At 43.2% G+C, this 18,949-nt stretch overlaps 1 protein-coding gene across 1 annotated transcript in view; it reads left to right on the top strand.

The window, feature by feature from the left end:
• The window catches only part of LOC129708591 (protein Wnt-2b-A), a 54,663-nt gene extending 36,366 nt beyond the window's left edge, over positions 1 to 18,297 (top strand). Inside the window, exon 5 of the mRNA XM_055654419.1 lies at positions 14,132 to 18,297. Within this exon, the coding sequence (XP_055510394.1) occupies positions 14,132 to 14,361 (230 nt within the window). The 3' untranslated portion in view covers positions 14,362 to 18,297. The remainder of the gene's footprint in view (positions 1 to 14,131) is intronic.
• The last annotated feature ends 652 nt before the right edge of the window (positions 18,298 to 18,949 follow it).

Here is an 18,949-nt window from a genome sequence, read left to right as displayed (position 1 = left end):
GAGATCATATGTCCATATCTCCCCAGTAACGACACTAACCCAGGGTAAAGGGGACTGAAGTGCAAAGCCACCACATGCTAATAACATTGGGAACATTCCAGAACCAGGGGCCACAGTCTTAGAATAAAGGGGAGGCCATTTAAGACCGAGATGAGAAAAAACATTTTCACCCAGAGAGTTGTGAATTTGTGGAATTCCCTGCCACAGAGGGCACTGGAGGCCAAATCACTGGATGGATTTAAGAGAGAGTTAGATAGAGCTCTAGGGGCTAGTGGAATCAAGGGATAGTGGTAGAAGGCAAGCATGGGTTATTGATTTTGGACGATCAGCCATGATCACAATGAATGGTGGTGCTGGCTCGAAGGACCGAATGGCCTCCTCCTGCACCTATTATCTATGTTTCTATGTTTCTATGGAACTTGAGTTCAGGTGACAATACTCATGAATTCATGGATGTCCTGAGACTTTCACAGGCACAGAATTACACTTGAAGCACAGCGACTGTTGTAATATACTGTAATATATGCTGCTGCCTAATTGGGCCTAGCAAGATCGCACATGCAATGTTTAATTCACCTAGTGATAAATGCTGCCCAAAACCAGAAAATCACAGAAATTGCCTGCTACAAGTGGGCACCCAATTTCAAGCATGGTTATTTCTCAATATTGTGTGAATTGCCCACTCTATTTTCATCATAAGCTGACTGTTAGAGATCAATTGTCATAATTAGTCGCACATTCTGTCACCATTGAAATTTGCAACATAGGAAGAACATTTTTGTCTGTAAATTTATTTTTAATTTTGCCCACATTTCCTTTACCATTTGGGATAAAAGGAAAGTATTTTCCACACTTGTATCTTTTTCTTCTCTTATAGTTTTCATCTCTATATTAAACCCAACAAAATGAGCAAGTCAAAAACACCATTCAAATTAATATAGTATTATTGGGGACATTAGTAACATGATCATAATCATAATCAAAATCATACTTTATTAGCCAAGCATGTTTTGCAACATACAAGGAATTTGATTTGCCATACCAATAAAAAGCAACAAAACGCACAAAATAAATGTTCGCCTAAACATCCACCACAGTGACTCCTCCACATTCCTCTGTATTGGAAGGCGAAAAAAAAGTTCAATCTTTTCCCTTCTTTGTCCTCACGGGGTCGAGGGCCTCGTTCCTTCCGTTGACTGGACGATCTTGGCTCTTATATATTGTTGGAGGGCTCAGAATAGCAAACATTAAGGCCAATTACGCAAATTACGCAACCTCGTTAGTCGCGTTGAGGCGCAAGGGCATCGTGTAGCCGCGTGGGGTTGGTCCCACTGAGTAGCGTGGAGGGGGATGGAGTTGTGCGGTGCTCCAAAATTTTGTAGCAAACGAAATCTTTGCGCGCCACCGGCCTGTCACGTAACTTACGGCCAAAGTGGGACAGGCCCAAGACCGTGGTGCGAGGCAACGTCTCACCTTCAACAGCAGCAGAAGCAGGCAAACGATCGCCGAACTCGGCCTGGGGCTCACGGCTGTTGCGGTCTGGATCCACCCCCACTCCTACTCCCTGAGTGGGGCCAAGACAATTGAAGATAGACACAAAATGCAGGAGTAAATCAGCGGGACCGGCAGCATCTCTGGAGAGATGCAATGGACTGAAGAAGAGTCTCGACCCGAAACATCATCCATTGCTTCTCTGCAGAGATGCTGCCGCTCCCGCTGAGTTACTCCTGCATTTTGTGTCTATCTTCAAATAACGTCACGTGCTCCAGACGGCTGTGCGGACGCATGAAGTCGCGCCCGACTCTCGCGGGACGGTCTCGCCTCAACGCGACCACGAGGTCAAATAATTAGCGTGCCAAGGACACGTAAGTGGGACAGGGGCTTTAGTTTTCAGTACAGAGGCTACTACTTCTGTTGAGAGCTGAGAGACATGTTGAACAATGGGTCTGTCTCTATAACAACTGGACGAATCCAGAATAAAAATTGAAAATGCTGAGAAACGCTTGACAGGTCAGGCAGCATCTGTGGAGAGAGAAATAAAGTTAATGCTTCATATCAATGATCCTCCATCATTCAGAGACTTAATTAACTTTAAGCAAGGATAAAATCAGGGAAGAGGGTAGGCGGGGTAGCAAAAAGCCCGTGGGAAGATGGAGATGTCTACATTTAAAGAATGGGATGATGATCCAAAACAAAAGTGGATGGTGATAAAACAAATAAGTAAATGGTGCAGAATATCTGAATCACAGAATACAGAATCACAGATATATAGAGGAGGAGTGTGGTTTATGATCGGAGCCCATGATCTCATGTGTAAAATCCCCCACAGAATATAGCAGCTAAAAACTGTTCTTACTGACGGTTTCTTTGATAGAAAGTATTCTAAATGGACAGAGTGCAATCAGATCAGGGGCAGGCTGGATCAGGGGTGAAACTGAACAGTGACATCTAATTAGGACATCTGCTTTAGCAGCCTTTGATTCAGTATAAATGCAAAATGCTGAATGAAATTCTACAGCTTTCAAATTTTGGATATCCTTGAAAGTTAAAAATAGAGAGAAACATTAAATATGATTTGGAAATACTGCCTGAAATTCTTTTCCCTCTCTTTCGAAAAGCAAGATTCGCTGAATTTCCCAACGCATGAAGCATGATTATGTTTCTGCGGCAAGATTGGACTTGTTACACAATGACAATGACCTTGCAGCTGCTGTGATACATCTCCAGGACCTTAAAAAAATCCTAGCAACATGCCATAGCAACAGCGAATGTCAGATCCCATTGCTGGACTCTGTCAACTTCAACTCAACATCTCCAAGGGACAAACAGAACTTGTAACAAAATAATCTTGCGTATCACTTTGCGTTTTCCTTCTAAACCAGTGGATTAATAGAATTAAATTAAATTAAATAATACTTCAAAGTGCCAAGGCTTAAACTGCACAGTTGGCAAGACTAAAAGTTGAGGGAGCTCAGAATTATCAACTGGTTCGTGCCAAGTTTAAACGCGCTAGTACTGTTTCAGCGATTAACAGGTGAATGGAAAGGCAATCCACTACATTATTTGAAAGATGTACATTGAAATTCTCTCAGCTCCCTGAACTTTAATCCCCCAATTCTTGCAATCAAAAATAGATTTTCAAACAATCAAAATCTTTCTGCCTTCTACAATTCCTTCAATAGTAATGATGCTTCATTGAGTCTGAAGATGCATGGTTTTTATCGAGTTTTAAGAAAGCTGCTCTACAAATGCAAGTTCATTTTTTCTAGCTCTGCAGCCTGGAGGATGTACAATGAATGTGGTCGATAGTTTTGTGATTCTACAAAGGGATAATCTAGAGAAGGAAGACAAAAATGCTGGTAAAACTCAGCGAAGGAGACAGTTTCAACCTGGAACAGTGAAATTATTTGAAGTATTAGAGAACTTAGCATCTACATGAACAGGAAACATCAAAACGAGAGAAACCAAGTTATTTTAACCTTTGCGTCTCCAATTGGAAAATATTTCTCCTGACATTTTCAATTTCATTGAGATGTGTTTTTTGAAATGCTTCATCACAGAAAGGTCTCGACCCGAAAAGTCACCCATTCCTTCTATTCGGAGATGCTGCCTGCCTGTCCTGCTGAGTTACTCCAGCATTTTGTGTCGATCTTCATGCTTCCAGACCTCACTGAATAAGCTGGGTTAAGATTATGAAAATATAGTAAAGTTGTTCCTATTTGCCAATGTTGATGCAGCAGGCACATATGTTTAAAGGGAAGGTTAAACAACATATGTTGAATATAAAGCGCTCTCTCACTACCTCAATTCAGAACTTTTTCAAAAAAGCTTTTCACTGAGTCTCAGTACATGAGACAATAAACTAAATTAAAAAGGGGGATTGAATTGGCACAGATCTTCAGGGCTAATAAATGTCCTACTGGTCGGGCAGCATCTGTGGAGGGTAATGGACAGATGTCGTTTCGAGTCAGGGATCTTTCTTTAAACCTAATATTTAGGGCAAGAAGGAAAGAGTAGACAAATGGAACTGACACGACTACTCCACTCCGGACGGAGCCAATCTACATGTTTTCCATTTCCCATGGCTCTCAGTCTGAAGAAGGATCTCGACCCGAAATGTCACCTATTCCTTTTCCCCAGCCTCCTAATTTGGTGGTGTCAGTAAAATTTCCGGCTGCAATGTTGTGATATGGTGAGGGAGATGCAAAGTAACTGAAGGGAATCAAAGTTGTGAGCGATCCAGGCTGTATTTCTTTACACAGTGTTTGGAGAACAGTGCTGGGGAAGAAGGAATTGTTATGAATGTTAGTGGGCATTGTGCCATGGAGATGTAGTAGAATGACAGGTAATTGCATAGTCCATGGATCTCAGCCAGATTCAGCCCTTATTTGAACAGGTCAACAAAATAGAGGGAGTACAGAGGACATTTACTAGAATGTTGCCTGGGTTTCAGCAACTAAGTTACAGAGAAAGGTTGAACAAGTTAGGGCTTTATTCTTTGGAGCGCAGAAGGTTAAGGGGGGACTTGATAGAGGTTTTTAAAACGATGAGAGGGATAGACAGAGTTGACGTGGAAAAGCTTTTCCCACTGAGAGTAGGGAAGATTCAAACAAGGGGACATGACTTGAGAATTAAGGGACTGAAGTTTAGGGGTAACATGAGGGGGAACTTCTTTACTCAGAGAGTGGTAGCTGTGTGGAATGAGCTTCCAGTGAAGGTGGTGGAGGCAGGTTCATTTTTATCATTTAAAAAAAAAATTGGATAGTTATATGGATGGGAAGGGAATGGAGGGTTATGGTCTGAGCGCAGGTATATGAGACTAGGGGAGATTATGTGTTCGGCACGGACTAGAAGGGTCGAGATGGCCTGTTTCCGTGCTGAAATTGTTATATGGTGTTATATGGTTATAGGTCATGTGTACTAAAGCCATGATTGGTTTTCAAGCTTCTTAGTGATAGAAAGTTCAATACTGCAGAAACTCGTCCTTTGTGTTTTCCCCACTAATCCTGCATTGGTGTCCCTTTGTTACTTTTGTGAACCAGAGTAAATCATCATATCATTATCATGCTAACATAGTTTATACATCGAATGGAATGGATTTTTAAGTGGGGCTTACTAAAGAAACTGTTCCTAGTGGCCCACGGTCTGTAACTAGACGACACAAATTAAAGATCATCTCCAAAAGAAACCAAGGGGAATTGAGGAGAATTATTTCAGTGTAATGTTAATGCATTGTGCAATGATCTGGCCTGCTCTGCCTTAAAGATAATGGAGGCAGGCGTAACTTTAAAAGGTGCGTTTGTAAAAGGGGGACTTTTCCAGGACTTTGAAAGTGGGACTATAAGGTCGTTCTTTCAGTGAGTCACCACAGGCATGATGAATCAAACAGTCTTCTTTTATGCTGTATGACAAAATAAATGTATTCTCTCAAGCACTTTAATAAATCTTAAAATTTGCCCTTTGCATTTCCAGTCTAACTTTGTACACAGGAATAATGTGGAGGAAAAGTCATCTTTGTTGGGGTTTTGACACGATAGTGCGTACATATGATAAATAAAGACAATACAAAGTTAGATGGCTCAGGATAAAGCTTTGGTGCTTTTTATGTTATTGACTAAATAATAACAAGCTATTTGTGAACCTTGTCTGAGCATTTGTTAAACTTCTCGCTCCCACTGTGCTGTAAGATCCTGGTATTTCTGGTTATGAATATGGAGATAGAGAGAGCTAGATAGGGCTCTTAAAGATAGCGGAGTCAGGGGATATGGGGAAAAGGCAGGATCAGTGATTATGGCTGATAGGGGATGATCAGCCATGATCACATTGAATGGCGGTGTTGGCTCGAAGGGCCGAATGGCCTACTCGTGCGCCTATTGTCTATTGTCTATTGAGAGACATAAAGAAATATAATCATAAGCAAAGTCATAAAGTTAGAGTCAGCATCATTTTAAAATGAAAACTTACTATGGAAAACTATGGCCATTTTTAGCATGAGATTTTATAAAACAAGTGAAGAGGTCATTTAATACTTTTAATCGTCATGCAAAAGCAAGTTATATTGCATCAGTAAATTTGGTACAATTTGTTTCTATATAGTTTAATTTTCCAGTTGTTACAACTACATCATCAACTCATCACTGATATTGTCTTTCCTAGTCCTCTTGTAAAAGTGTGACACAAAAGATGGAAATAATATTATGTGCTGGAAGGATCTGCAGATGCTGGTTTAAACCAAAGATAGACACCAAATGCTGGATTAACTCAGCGGGACAGGCAGCATCACTGGAGAGAAGGAATGGGTGATGTTTCGGGCCAGGACCCTTGGGTCTCGACCCGAAACGTCACCCGTTCTTTCCCTCCAGAGATGCTGCCTGTCCCACACAATTACTCCAGCATTTTGTGCATATCTTAGAACTAAGATCATAATTGTGCAGTGTTTTTATAATCTGCACGTGGAGATCAGATGGTTAGGTTCTGGGAAACACAGGCATACCATCACACATTAGTCTGAAAGTCTGATACCAGGAATAGTCATTGTGGACCCAAAGAAACAAACTGATTAGCAGCTCTTGGTATTAAATAGTGAATGTCAACTAACATTTTTTATTATATTTTATAGACATCAACTTTGCTTTCAAACATTTGTGACACTCTGCCTGAAGATAACTGCATTCACTCCACAGAGCATCTAAAGATCCATGTAAGAGGATCAGAGTAACTGCACCTTGTTCAGTGCATCTACACCAGTAGATAAGAGCATCCGGGATTCCCAGACCACCAGCACCTCTACATCAGGGCACCTGAGCCCTTACATCAGACTATCTGAACCTCAAGCTTAGAGCTTCTCATTCTCTAGACAAGAGCACTATGTCACCACAACCATACCCCAGGTTCTCAGCATTTCCTCAGAATGCCAGCGCATCTACCTCTGCATCTATATTAGTCCACCTGCATCTGTAATTCAGAGAAGACCAAACTCTAGTTCAGAGAATTTTCTCTCCGAGATCACATCATCTGTTTCCTGAGAGGAGACCATCTTTGCCTACCCCCAGATAGATAAGGGGATTTGTGCCTCTTCATCACCCCAACAGAGAGCCACTCCCTCCTCCCAAGTCAGAGCATTTCCACCAGTGAATCAGAAAACCATTGCAGTGCCAGAGATCCTGGTTCAATTCTGACCTCAGGTGCTGTCTGTGTGGATCTTGTACATTCTCCCTGTGACTGTGTAGGTTTCTTCCAGGTGTTCCAGTTTCCTCCCACAGCCCACAGTTGGTTGGTAAGGCCACTAAGCTCCTGCTGCATTTCTCTATGACTCTGATTCTAACATCTGTAGCCCCAGATCACAACATGTATTTCCCTAGTTCGGTGGAATTTGATTGTAGTGTTTTTCAGGCCATTGCAGGATTTTGACAAGTTCAAAACCTTTCGCCGACAGTCAGCAATAGTGGGCTTGACGCCAATGAGTGTAACTTGACTCCTCCCGGCATAGGTGCTGTCGTAGTTTGTCGCCAGGATGGCGTAGGCTGATTTTGGTGAATTCCATTGGTGACTACCTACGTCAACCAGTGACAGGTACCGGCAACTGAATCGTCTTAAGTTGTCTTCAGTTGCGCGGACATGTTTCGTACCTTGTCGTAGCTTGTCGCAGATGGACGTAGGTTGTCGTAGGTGGACGTACTAATGGGTCGCCAGTTGTCGGTAGCTTCCCGTAACTTGACGTTGACCAGGTGGTAGGTTGTCATAGATTGTCGTAGACATTGTCGCAAGTCGCCGGTTTTTATGCGACCTTCTACGACTATGACAGTCGCCGGCAAATGCCGAAAAAATCGCCTAAGTGGGACAGGCCTATAAAGGTCATGCCCTGGTTTGTCGCTAAAAATGCAACACCTTCACCCAGACATCTGAGGATCTGCATTTTTACATTGGAGCAACTGGCATCCAATATCACATCACCTGCACAAGTTAGAGCATTTGCTCCATAAACCAAGCTCCTGCACCTTAGATCAGAACATCAGTGACCTACACCACAGTCAGTGCTCCTTAACATTAGTTCATGCTTGCTCTGTGCTTCTGTACACCAAGAACAAACAGAGCCGCCCCCCCCCCCCCCCCCCCCGGATGAGAACATTTGCTTCTGCATGGAGCATCTGCACCCCAAGTTCATAGCATTCATTCCTCAAAATCAGAGCACCCGTCCCTCTTAAGTAGCACGTCTGTCCTATAAATTAAAGCATTACAATTTATAAGCATATGAAATTCTAAGGGGAATTTTTTAAACTTTTGAGATACAACACAGAACCAGGCCCTTCGGCTCATCAAGTCTGTGCCGACCAGCGATCACCCCATACACACATACTTACACATATCTTACACACTAGGGACAATTTTTAATATTTTTTATCGAAGCCAATTAACCTAGAAACCTGCATGTCTTTGGAATGTGGGAAGAAATAGGAAAACCCGGGGAAATCCCAAGCAGTCACAATGAGAACATACAAACTCCACACAGACAGCAACCCCTGGTCAAGATCGAATCCGGGTCTCTGGCACTGTAAGGCAGCAGTTTTACCGCTGCGCCACCGTGCCGCCCAAATTGACAGAATTAATTCTGAACAGATTCCCTTTAACAGGATATCTAGGACAGGATAACTAGGCTTCATTTTAGAATAAGTGGTTGCCCAGTTAAGATTGCGGTAAGTTACATGTTTTACTTTCACCAGGATGGACATCCCCTAATTCTGAAATTGTGTCTCCTAGTCCGACACACCTCCAATAATGGATCCAACCTTTGGAGGTCTGCACCTCACAGAACAGAAGAGGGGGAGTTGTTGAATATATTTAGAGTTAAAGCTGGCAGACAATTAAGTTACAAGGGAGGAGCGAGGGATTACCCTCCATCTTGTTGAATGGCCGAGCAAACTAAAAGGGCTAATTGGCCTACTCCTGCTAGTTTCTTATGTTCTTATCTGTATGCCTAGACCAGAGCACCAGCTATGAATTAAGCCCCTGTCCCACTTTCCCGAGTTACTCACGAACTCCCCCGACTTTTCCCCTTGATTCGAACTCGGAGAACTCGGTAATAGCCGTTCGTAGGTACTCGGGGCTATTTTTTTAACTCGTGGACATTTTTCAACATGTTGAAAAAACGTCCCGACTTAAGGGCCTGTCCCACGAGCATGCGACCTGCATGCGACCTGCATGCGGCAAGCGTGACCAAACCGGAAGCAGGGGCCGCGCGGAGGTCGAGTGAGTGACGTGAAGTTCGAGCGAAGTCCGCGGGAAGTTTGCGCGTGATGTACGGCGTAGAGACGCCCTTACGCCGTTGCCGCGCGGAATTTTTGAACACGGTCAGTTTTTCGGCGCCCCGCGCGATGTCGGGACCAGCTCCGCACAACTTCATACGGCTCCGGCGATCAAAGTGGGACTGGCCCCACGAAGCTGTACGGCCCAAGCGACCACGTTAGGTCGCGCTTGCAACCGGCGTAAGGGCGTCTCTACGCCGTACATCACGCGCAAACTTCCCGCGGACTTCGCTCGAACTTCACGTCACTCACTCGACCTCCGCGCGGCCCCCGCTTTCGGTTTGGTCGCGCTCGCCGCAAGCAGGCGCATGCTGGTGGGACCGGCCCTGTACGGGGATCACTCGACATCCGTGCGGCCCCCGCTTCCGGTTTGGTCACGCTTTCCTCATGCAGGTCGCATGCAGGTCGCATGCTCGTGGGACAGGCCCTTTACCTGATGCCCCGACTTCCTACGGCTGGCATTACGAGCCCCTACGAAACATCTACGGACTCCTACGGGCTCCTACGAGCTCACTACCGATATTACCCGACATTCCCCGAGTTCGAATCAAGGGGAAAACTCGGGAGAGTTCGTGAGTAACTTGGGAAAGTGGGACAGGGCCATTACTGGGGTACAGAAGAATTTCTGCTGGACTGAGACCTACACTTCTATCTAGTTGATCATTTCAGTGCAATGCATCTGGCGTGTATTGTAACCTTTGTAATTTGCTGGTTCTTATGATAAATTGGCACAAGTGCAAGAATTGGAGTCATTACGTTCACAGGACCACCTTGGGGAAGGTTTGGCATATCAAACAATTCCATCGGGCCTTGCAGGCTTTGAATGTAATGCACCTTCTAAAGAGAAGCCTACATAGTGGCAACTGATCAATTCAAGTGTTAGATCAAAGATTTCACATCTGACAAAAAAATGCACTCAGCTCCAGATGTTGACTTTCTAATGTTTAAATTTAACACACACATATTGCTTCAATTTGGAAAACGAGCTTGGTAAAGTGGGAACTGTGTGCGATAATCCAGAAATGCCTAATGAGAACATTAGGAAGAACAAAGCACATTTGGAACAACAGCCTCAATTCCCAGCATACCTGCTCTTCTGACCAGCCCCTCCATCCACGACTCAACTCAGGCACGTTAATGACTCTGGTTGTGGTCGGGAGGCTCCAGTGGCCGATAGCCAGCAAGCAGTGTAATTTGTATCCTACCTTGATTTTCTTTCCACACTATTAAACACAATGACAAGTTGCTCTTGTCGAATATTTATCCAATCTCGCCATCTCAATTCGTTTACATGAACAACATTCTCGATAACTTCCACAATATGGAAGATCCTTTGTGTCTACTCAGAACACTGCAGTCTCTATCCCATTCCAGTAATTTATTCAGCTCAACACAGCATTGACTATCATCATCTGTGTAGAGTTGAACAAATTCTACTTTTACTTTCCTTTCAGGTTTCTTACAGTAGTTCCGATCTTGAGTTCTCCAATTCTGCATTCAAGTGACAACCAGATAAAGATGAAAGGGAGAACATGAGGTTGATCAAACTGAATGAGGCTCTGCTTTGGAATCTATTCATGAATCCAGAAGTGACTAGCAGTGGAATAGTTCTTATCTTGTGCACGTATTGGTTCTTTGTCCACTTGTCAGGCACTGGGCCGTTTGACGGCACTGGGCCTTTATTTGCAGCAGTTTAGAAGAATGAGGGGGGACCTCATTGAAACATACAGAATAGTGAAAGGCTTGGACAGAGTGGATGGGGAGAGCACATTTCCACCAGTGGGAGAGTCTAGGACTAGAGGTCATAGCCTCAGAATTAAAGGACGGTCCTTTAAGAAGGAGATGAGGAGGAATTTCTTTAGTCAGAGGGTGGTGAATCTGTGGATTATTTGCCACAGAAGGCTTTGGTGGCCAAGTCAATAGATATTTTTAAGGCAGAGATAGATAGATTCTTGATTAGTACTGGTGTCAGGGGTTATGGGAAAAGGCAGGAAAATGGGGTTAGGAGGGAGAGAATGGCAGAGTAGATGGGCTGAATGGCCTAATTCTACCTATCTCTTATGATGTATGATTTTATGATCTTACTAAGTGGGACCCGTTGGGTCTCAGCATCACACGGGAGGGCTGGTCTCCCAAAGCAATATTCCACCTCTCCACCAATTCCAATATTGGTGGTCAGTGAGGTGGGGGGGGGGGGGGGGGGGGGGGGCTTTCTGAAGCACTAGTATGGGTGTTGTGGGCTGAAGGGACTAGTTTCCAGAGGGCTAGAATGGACATTGCGGGCCAAATGGATTCTTGGGCTGGCGGCTCAGTCACTCAAGCCTGTTGTGCTGGCAGCTCACTCACTCATGGCTGGTGGGCTGGCAGTTGACTCACGGCTATCTATTCCATATCTATACGTCTAGCTATATTCTCAACAAACATCAGCAGGTCGTCGTTCATAAATCCATGTCCACGTTGTCAAATCCTGTTGATATTTTCCAGGAATCCTGTTCAGACAGCCTTTACAATAGACGTTGGTATTTTCCCAACAATGGATGTTTAGCTACTCAGTCTGTTTTCTCTATGTTCCCCCTTCTTCCTCACCATTTATGGTACAATATTGCTGGGTGTAAATTTGCAATATATCACATGGAATCGATAGAGCACCCAATCTTGCTCTTGAATCAGGTCATGGATCATTTATGCATCTTTGACCAATGGCATTAACTGAAATTAACATTTTGGTCTGATTCATGAAAAATCCCACCAGAGCCCACGCACTTTTGAGGAAAAGTATTTCAGCCTTTATGTGAAGATGTGATTTCTGATTTCATTCCTGAATAACTGGTTTTCGGTTCGGATTATGCCATTCACCTTTTTCTTCAACTGCCTACTAAGAGAAATAATTTCTTCCTATCATCTATATCACATCCAGTTTGAAATATCCCGATTACATCACCTTTCAATCTTCTGAACTCAATAATTGATCCTCAATTTACACTTTGTATCATTCTGTTGAAATCCCCGCAAGGTTTACACAGTTGTCCAAAGGATATATTTCTACCAATTCAATTTCCTATGGAAAATATTCCAACACTAACTTCAACTGGTGGCCGATTGGGAAAGGGGGAGATGCAGCGAGACCTGGGTGTCATGGTACACCAGTCATTGAAGGTAGGCATGCAGGTGCAGCAGGCAGTAAAGAAAGCGAATGGTATGTTAGCTTTCATTGCAAAAGGATTTGAGTATAGGAGCAGAGAGGTTCTACTGCAGTTGTACAGGATCTTGGTGAGACCACACCTGGAGTATTGCGTACAGTTTTGGTCTCCAAATCTGAGGAAGGACATTATTGCCATAGAGGGAGTGCAGAGACGGTTCACCAGACTGATTCCTGGGATGTCAGGACTGTCTTATGAAGAAAGACTGGATAGACTTGGTTTATACTCTCTAGAATTTAGAAGATTGAGAGGGGATCTTATAGAAACTTACAAAATTCTTAAGGGGTTGGACAGGCTAGATGCAGGAAGATTGTTCCCGATGTTAGGGAAGTCCAGGACAAGGGGTCACAGCTTAAGGATAAAGGGGAAATCCTTTAAAACCGAGATGAGAAGAACTTTTTTCACGCAGAGAGTGGTGAATCTCTGGAACTCTCTGCCACAGAGGGTAGTTGAGGCCAGTTCATTGGCTATATTTAAGAGGGAGTTAGATGTGGCCCTTGTGGCTAAGGGGATCAGGGGGTATGGAGAGAAGGCAGGTACGGGATACTGAGTTGGATGATCAGCCATGATCATATTGAATGGCGGTGCAGGCTCGAAGGGCCGAATGGCCTACTCCTGCACCTAATTTCTATGTTTCTATGTTTCAATGATCATTTTTTGTTTCTTGCCTAATTTCTAATCACCCTTAAGCTCCATTAGTTAAAACTGCGACGACTGGAGACATGCATATAATAGTAATTAATACATTTGGAAGAGATGACTAGGAGGAACTTTATTTTCAAAATGTTGACGATAATAAACAGATTCGGTAAGGCAGAAGGATATTTTCAATCGAGGCTGACCATGCTATAATCAGACTATGGGAGAATGAGGGGGATTGGCCTGGAACAAATAGCTTTTTCAAATCCTCCAATGTCTTAAGATTTCATGTTATGATTCCATTTAAATACAAGGGAATTGCTTTACTGAGCACGACTCAGCCTTGACTAATTGCCACTGATGTTCCTATGGATTGATGTTTAACAGAAAGTTTGCCGTCCATATCAATGCTAGGTTATACCAATACTGAATGGTTTATGAAGCATGCATCTACACCACAGTATATTAACCTTAATGTTCTCTGGTTGGCTGTGGATCAGTAAATAGGACTCTTGCTTGGAATTATGGAGATTCCTGTTTCCACTCCAGAAATCTGAAGGTAGATCTAAACCAATAGCAGTGCCAGAGGATTTTTTTTTCTAGTAAATAGAAAGTAAATTGTCTCAGAGTATAGTTACAAAGAATTATCTGGTCAGTATCAAATAGCTGCTTCTGGGATCTTACAAAGCCAAATTAGTCATCGCATTTCTTACTTAAAGACGATGACTCAATTCAAGGGAAGTTCACTGGGTCTTAAGTGTTTGTCTTTCTCCGAAGGTCATGAAAGAAGTATAGGAATCAATTCCCCCCCCCCCCCCCCCCCCCCCCAAATTTCCCCAATTCTTCTGTTTATACAGAAAATGTGTAAATTTTTTTCCTGGGATAAGAGTGGTCTGTGACTCTCTGTGACTCTGTTACCAGCGGAATGCTTTGTATGTCAAACCAGACCCACCCATCGTTAACGATCTCCTCTTCACTGTCTTTTTGCAGGGTCCTTGGGCACAGCCGGGAGAGTTTGCAACAAGTTCTCCAGGGGCATGGATGGGTGTGAAGTGATGTGCTGCGGCCGGGGCTATGACACAACGCGGGTTGCACGCGTCACCAAGTGCGAGTGCAAGTTCCACTGGTGCTGTGCCGTCAAGTGCAAGGAATGCCAGGAGACAGTCGACTTCCACACCTGCAAAGCACCGAAACGTGCAGAGTGGCTGGATCAGACTTGATTACAATGAGCAGCGCTGTCTTAATATGGGATATGCGTGGAAGCGCGTGGCATTTTGGGAGCTGTAGTTTAGCTGCATGGCTTTTCATTTTAGTTAACACTCTGCAAAGCACTAAGGTGGACTACACCTCCCAGGGGACCATTTTGAACCATTGGACATGTTCAGTAAATTACCGCATATTCCTTTTCAATGGGGGAATAGCAATCTAAGCATAAATCCTGAACATTACAATTTGCAATGTTTTATTTTAAATGGAACTGTGCAATTGCCCATTGAAAAGAGACATTATAAAATGAAGGACGTGGCTCCTATAGCTGTCAAGTAATGAGGATCTCCCCGTAGCATCAGCCACATGCAACTAGTATCTCCAGCCTGGTAATTCTTATTTTTTTTATTGGTATGTCAATGCCTTATTAATAAGTGGAAAAGCTGCTGACTGCTCCTTGCGATCATTCGGAGGGATGTGAAGCTGCATACTGTACCAGAAAACAAGGGCTTGCACTTTCTAAAGGCAATTGTGTAACTGCATTAACTAGACAACCTGCACTATGGACATTAGCTATGAAAGGATAGCAGAGTGTGTGTGTGTGTGTGTGTGTGAGAGGGAGCGAGAGAGAGCGAGAGTGTGAAGGAAAGAAACCTATTGGGATATGACTATCTGTTGATTTGAACATATCAGGAGCTACAGCCTTCAAACTGTAAAGGGATGTCTGTAACGACATTGGGAGTAAGGTTAAGCTCTGGTTTGCTGCTGCTGATTTCAATAGTGCAACTCGCCTGTACTTTTTTATGGTCTAATTTTTTTTAAATATTGTAATAATTCTTACACTGCTACCAGTACGTTAATATTTGCCAGACTCCAAGTGCTATTCCTGCAGTCTAGGTTGATGCAAACAGTTGCATTATACACTGTACTGTAGTTTTAAGACATCCCACATAAGTATCTTGTTTGTAATTTCACAGAGAAACTTTTTTTTCTAATTAAAGTGAGAGAAAAAAAAACGGGATGGACTCCATGCCCTGAATATTTAAAGTTCTGCCTCCTGATAGAGATCACTCAAGAAAGTAATCTTAGACTGAGAGCCCAGCGCCTGAGTGACATTACGAAGCACATTTTCACAGAAGGGCTATTGAGAATCGGGAACATCTAGCCCCAATGGTGCGGTTTGGCTGGAGTGAAGGATATGTACAGACACACGACCTTGACCTGAGCACGAAGCATCCTAAAACTGTAACAGACCCATGATGCTATTTATGATCCAATGCATAACATTTCAATCTAAAGATATAGTGGCAAATCTAAGTTATCGTAAAGAGCCCACCCAGCAAGTACCATTAACTTGCATCAAGATCTATTTGCTGTTGTTTGTTTGTTTCTTGCATTTCTGTGTAAACTTGGAGTTTGGTGCTTTTCTTCGTTGCTTTGTTATACATTGGCATAGATACTGTATAAAGAGGGAACTGCTCATATACTGAATTCTGTATTTGGGTACCACTGTTCAAGGGGAAATGATTTATCTGAAGGATTACAAATTAGAAGGGTCTCGACCCGAAACGTCACCCATTCCTTCCATCCAGAGATGCTGCCTGTCCCGCTGAGTTACTCCAGCATCTTGTGTCTCTCTTCAACATAAACCCGCATCTCTCAGTCCTTCCTACACAGGGTGACACTCATCTTTAGTGGTGTTGGGTGAGTGCCCCAGTTACGGCTCTCCATGCTCCTTAGTTTTAACAGAATGTAATCCCAGTGTATGTGCCATTAACACATTCAGAGGACATCGCCACTGAATGTGTCTATCTACAGAATGGCAATGGTGTTTGCTGACACGAGACACACTTTAGTCATCCCGTCCGATAATAACTAGACTAAACACTGTCAATATGCTACATGAAAATGATAGTGGGTTACTGGAGGCAGTGTGACCATAAGGTGACAAGTAAATGACTGGGTACATTTGTCAGGAAGGGTTGGGTAAGTGGATGAAGCTTGTCTCTGGAAGAGAGAGAACTTAGAGAGGCACTGACAGGGATCATTAAAATAACAGGCTTTGTTTCAATGGATAAGGGGAAAACTGGTCCAGCAGAAATTATTTCAGTGATCATTGACAAATGAAGGCAATTAATGTAGAGATGATTGAAGTGGAGATGAACGACACTGTGGCGGGGAAACTTGATGTAGGCATGAGGGAATAATGAAGGGAAAGACAGGATGTGAAGTCGGAACTAGAATGGGAAGCAACTCATGGAGTATAAACACTGGTCGAGAACACTTGGACAAAATGTCCTGTTCTGTCCATAATATAAACAAAATTCTGGAAACAATCTGCATATCAAGTAGAATCTGTGAAGACATGAGAAAGTCAACATTTTAGGTCAATGATCATTCATTAGATTGGAAAGCTCGAGATTTAATAGTTTTAATTAAACGCAGAGCCCGGGATGTCAGGATGAGAAAAAAGGGAAGAACAAAAGGAGAGATCTGTGATAAAGTGCAGGGCATGACTGATCAAGTGATAAATAGATAATGGTTTATTTGTGACTGTATCCCACACAGGTTTAAAGTGTGGCCTGGACTGCAGACGCAGCAATAGCTGGTTGTGTTGCTGGAGCCAGTTAGAGATGAAGACGCCCGTGAGCCTTCTCATGCACGACGGTGGGATTGATTGCCTGTTGGTGATGGGGTCACGGTGCATTGTTTCAGACCACCCAGTGTATATTACACCTTCCATTCTGTGCTGCCCCAGGGGAAAATTCCAACGTCCACTAGCCTCTGAGAGATGAAGGGGATTGTGGTGGATGAAAGGTTGTCTTCCTCACAGTCAGTAGTTCCCAACCTCAAACAGCTCTCCTGTCTCCCCTCATATCCTCCTAACACCACTACTAATCACCCCACCTCCACTGCCCCAAACCCAAATCCACAATCCCTGGCTTAGCTACAGGATTGTCCTTCACTTATAGAAACATAGAAACATAGAAAGTAGGTGCAGGAGTAGGCCATTCAGCCCTGCGAGCCAGCACCGCCATCGAATATGATCACAGCTGATCAATGATATCTTTATTGAGTTTGGCTGTTGACACTGTGTTCTTAGTAAAAGTATCGCTAGCAGATATTGGGCTTTCTAAGCTTTGGCCTTGAAAACCTAATGTGACTAAATTCCCCATAGTCACTGAAGGAACCATGAGAGAGGATAATTTACCAACTATAATGATCTACAGGTTTAGGTCTCTAAAGGTTAATTACGAGATTTGAATCTTTTTAATTTCCTTATTTGTTTCATCATAATTTCCTAAGCTTTGAATTGCTATTTCCACTGGCCACAGTACACACGTTCGTCTTTGCCAGGTTATAGGTTTATTGGGGTATTGTGGTGATGCGGACACCACTGGTGAGGCACGAACATATGTTGCCCGTCAAAGGTGCCGCCTTGAGAGGTGGTGGTAGGCAATGCCATCACAGAGGGCAGTTAGGGGTCAGGGGCACTATTGAGGAACTGGAGCCACATATAGTGTGTGGAGCTACAGGTTAAGAAATCAGCAAGGCATTTAAGATTTCAAACACATTTCTGTAACATCTGAGGATTTGAATTAGAACCAAAAAATTCTGGAACCACTCAGGAGGTCGTTCAGTGATCTGTGGAAAGAGAAGCAGATAATGTCTCTGGCACAAAAAATTTAAGGATTTGAATTCATGTTATCTGGATTAGTCCACATTTGATTGATGATGCTACATCATAACAACACAGGCATGTAGAGTTCTGCCAATGACTTAATTCTTTGACATACCTAATTCATTTTGAATATTTCTGTAGGGGGAAAACAAAAGTCCCAATTAAGTACAGAATTATAGTAAAGAAAGTAGACAAAAATGTTTTTGTGCTTACTTACTCGTTTTCCAATTTGTAATTATATCTGTTAAAAAGCTATGTTTTTTTCCAATGTTTCATGGTTTCACTGATATTTAGGACAATTGGGACCTTCTCTCAGCTGATCACAGGGCAGGCAAAGGAAATAACAGTGTGAAATTGTCAGTCTAGTTGTCTAATATAAAGATCTAGATGAGCAGAAACTTCCTCTAACAAAATGCATTGGGAAGACCAAAGCCATTGTTTTGGCTGCTGCTTGCACCTCCATTAGCTTTCCTCTTGCTCCATCCATCTCTCTCACTTTTATTGGAGGCTGAGCAAACCTTTCAGCATATTAGTGAAGTACTTTGACCCCAAGGTGTCCTTCTGGCCACATATCAACGTCACTTCTACTTCTTCTTGCGTATGGTGTGCACAGCCTAAAGTTGTAGGACAACTTGTTCTATTTGATCTTATTTGATTCTGCACGCCAGGTTGATTACATTAGTTGAAACAAGGTGGACCACACGAAGGTTGCAATCTCCCACCCCATCAACGTCACTGAGGGGTGGGAGATTTCATCTCAATACCAAAACCCAACTCAATTCTTGCTTCAACTCAACTGCTGATGGCTCTCACCCATGTCTATATTATTCCTATATGATATTAGACATGATTCCTCCACACAGTTCTTCCCCACACATAGTTTACTCTCCACTGCCTTCAGCATTGATGCATTGTCACAC

This window comes from Leucoraja erinacea, chromosome 24 (assembly GCF_028641065.1).
Source record: "Leucoraja erinacea ecotype New England chromosome 24, Leri_hhj_1, whole genome shotgun sequence".
NCBI lineage: Eukaryota > Metazoa > Chordata > Chondrichthyes > Rajiformes > Rajidae > Leucoraja > Leucoraja erinaceus.
The sequence above is the reverse complement of the archived record's forward strand: the minus strand, read 5'-3'. Positions and strand labels throughout refer to the sequence as shown.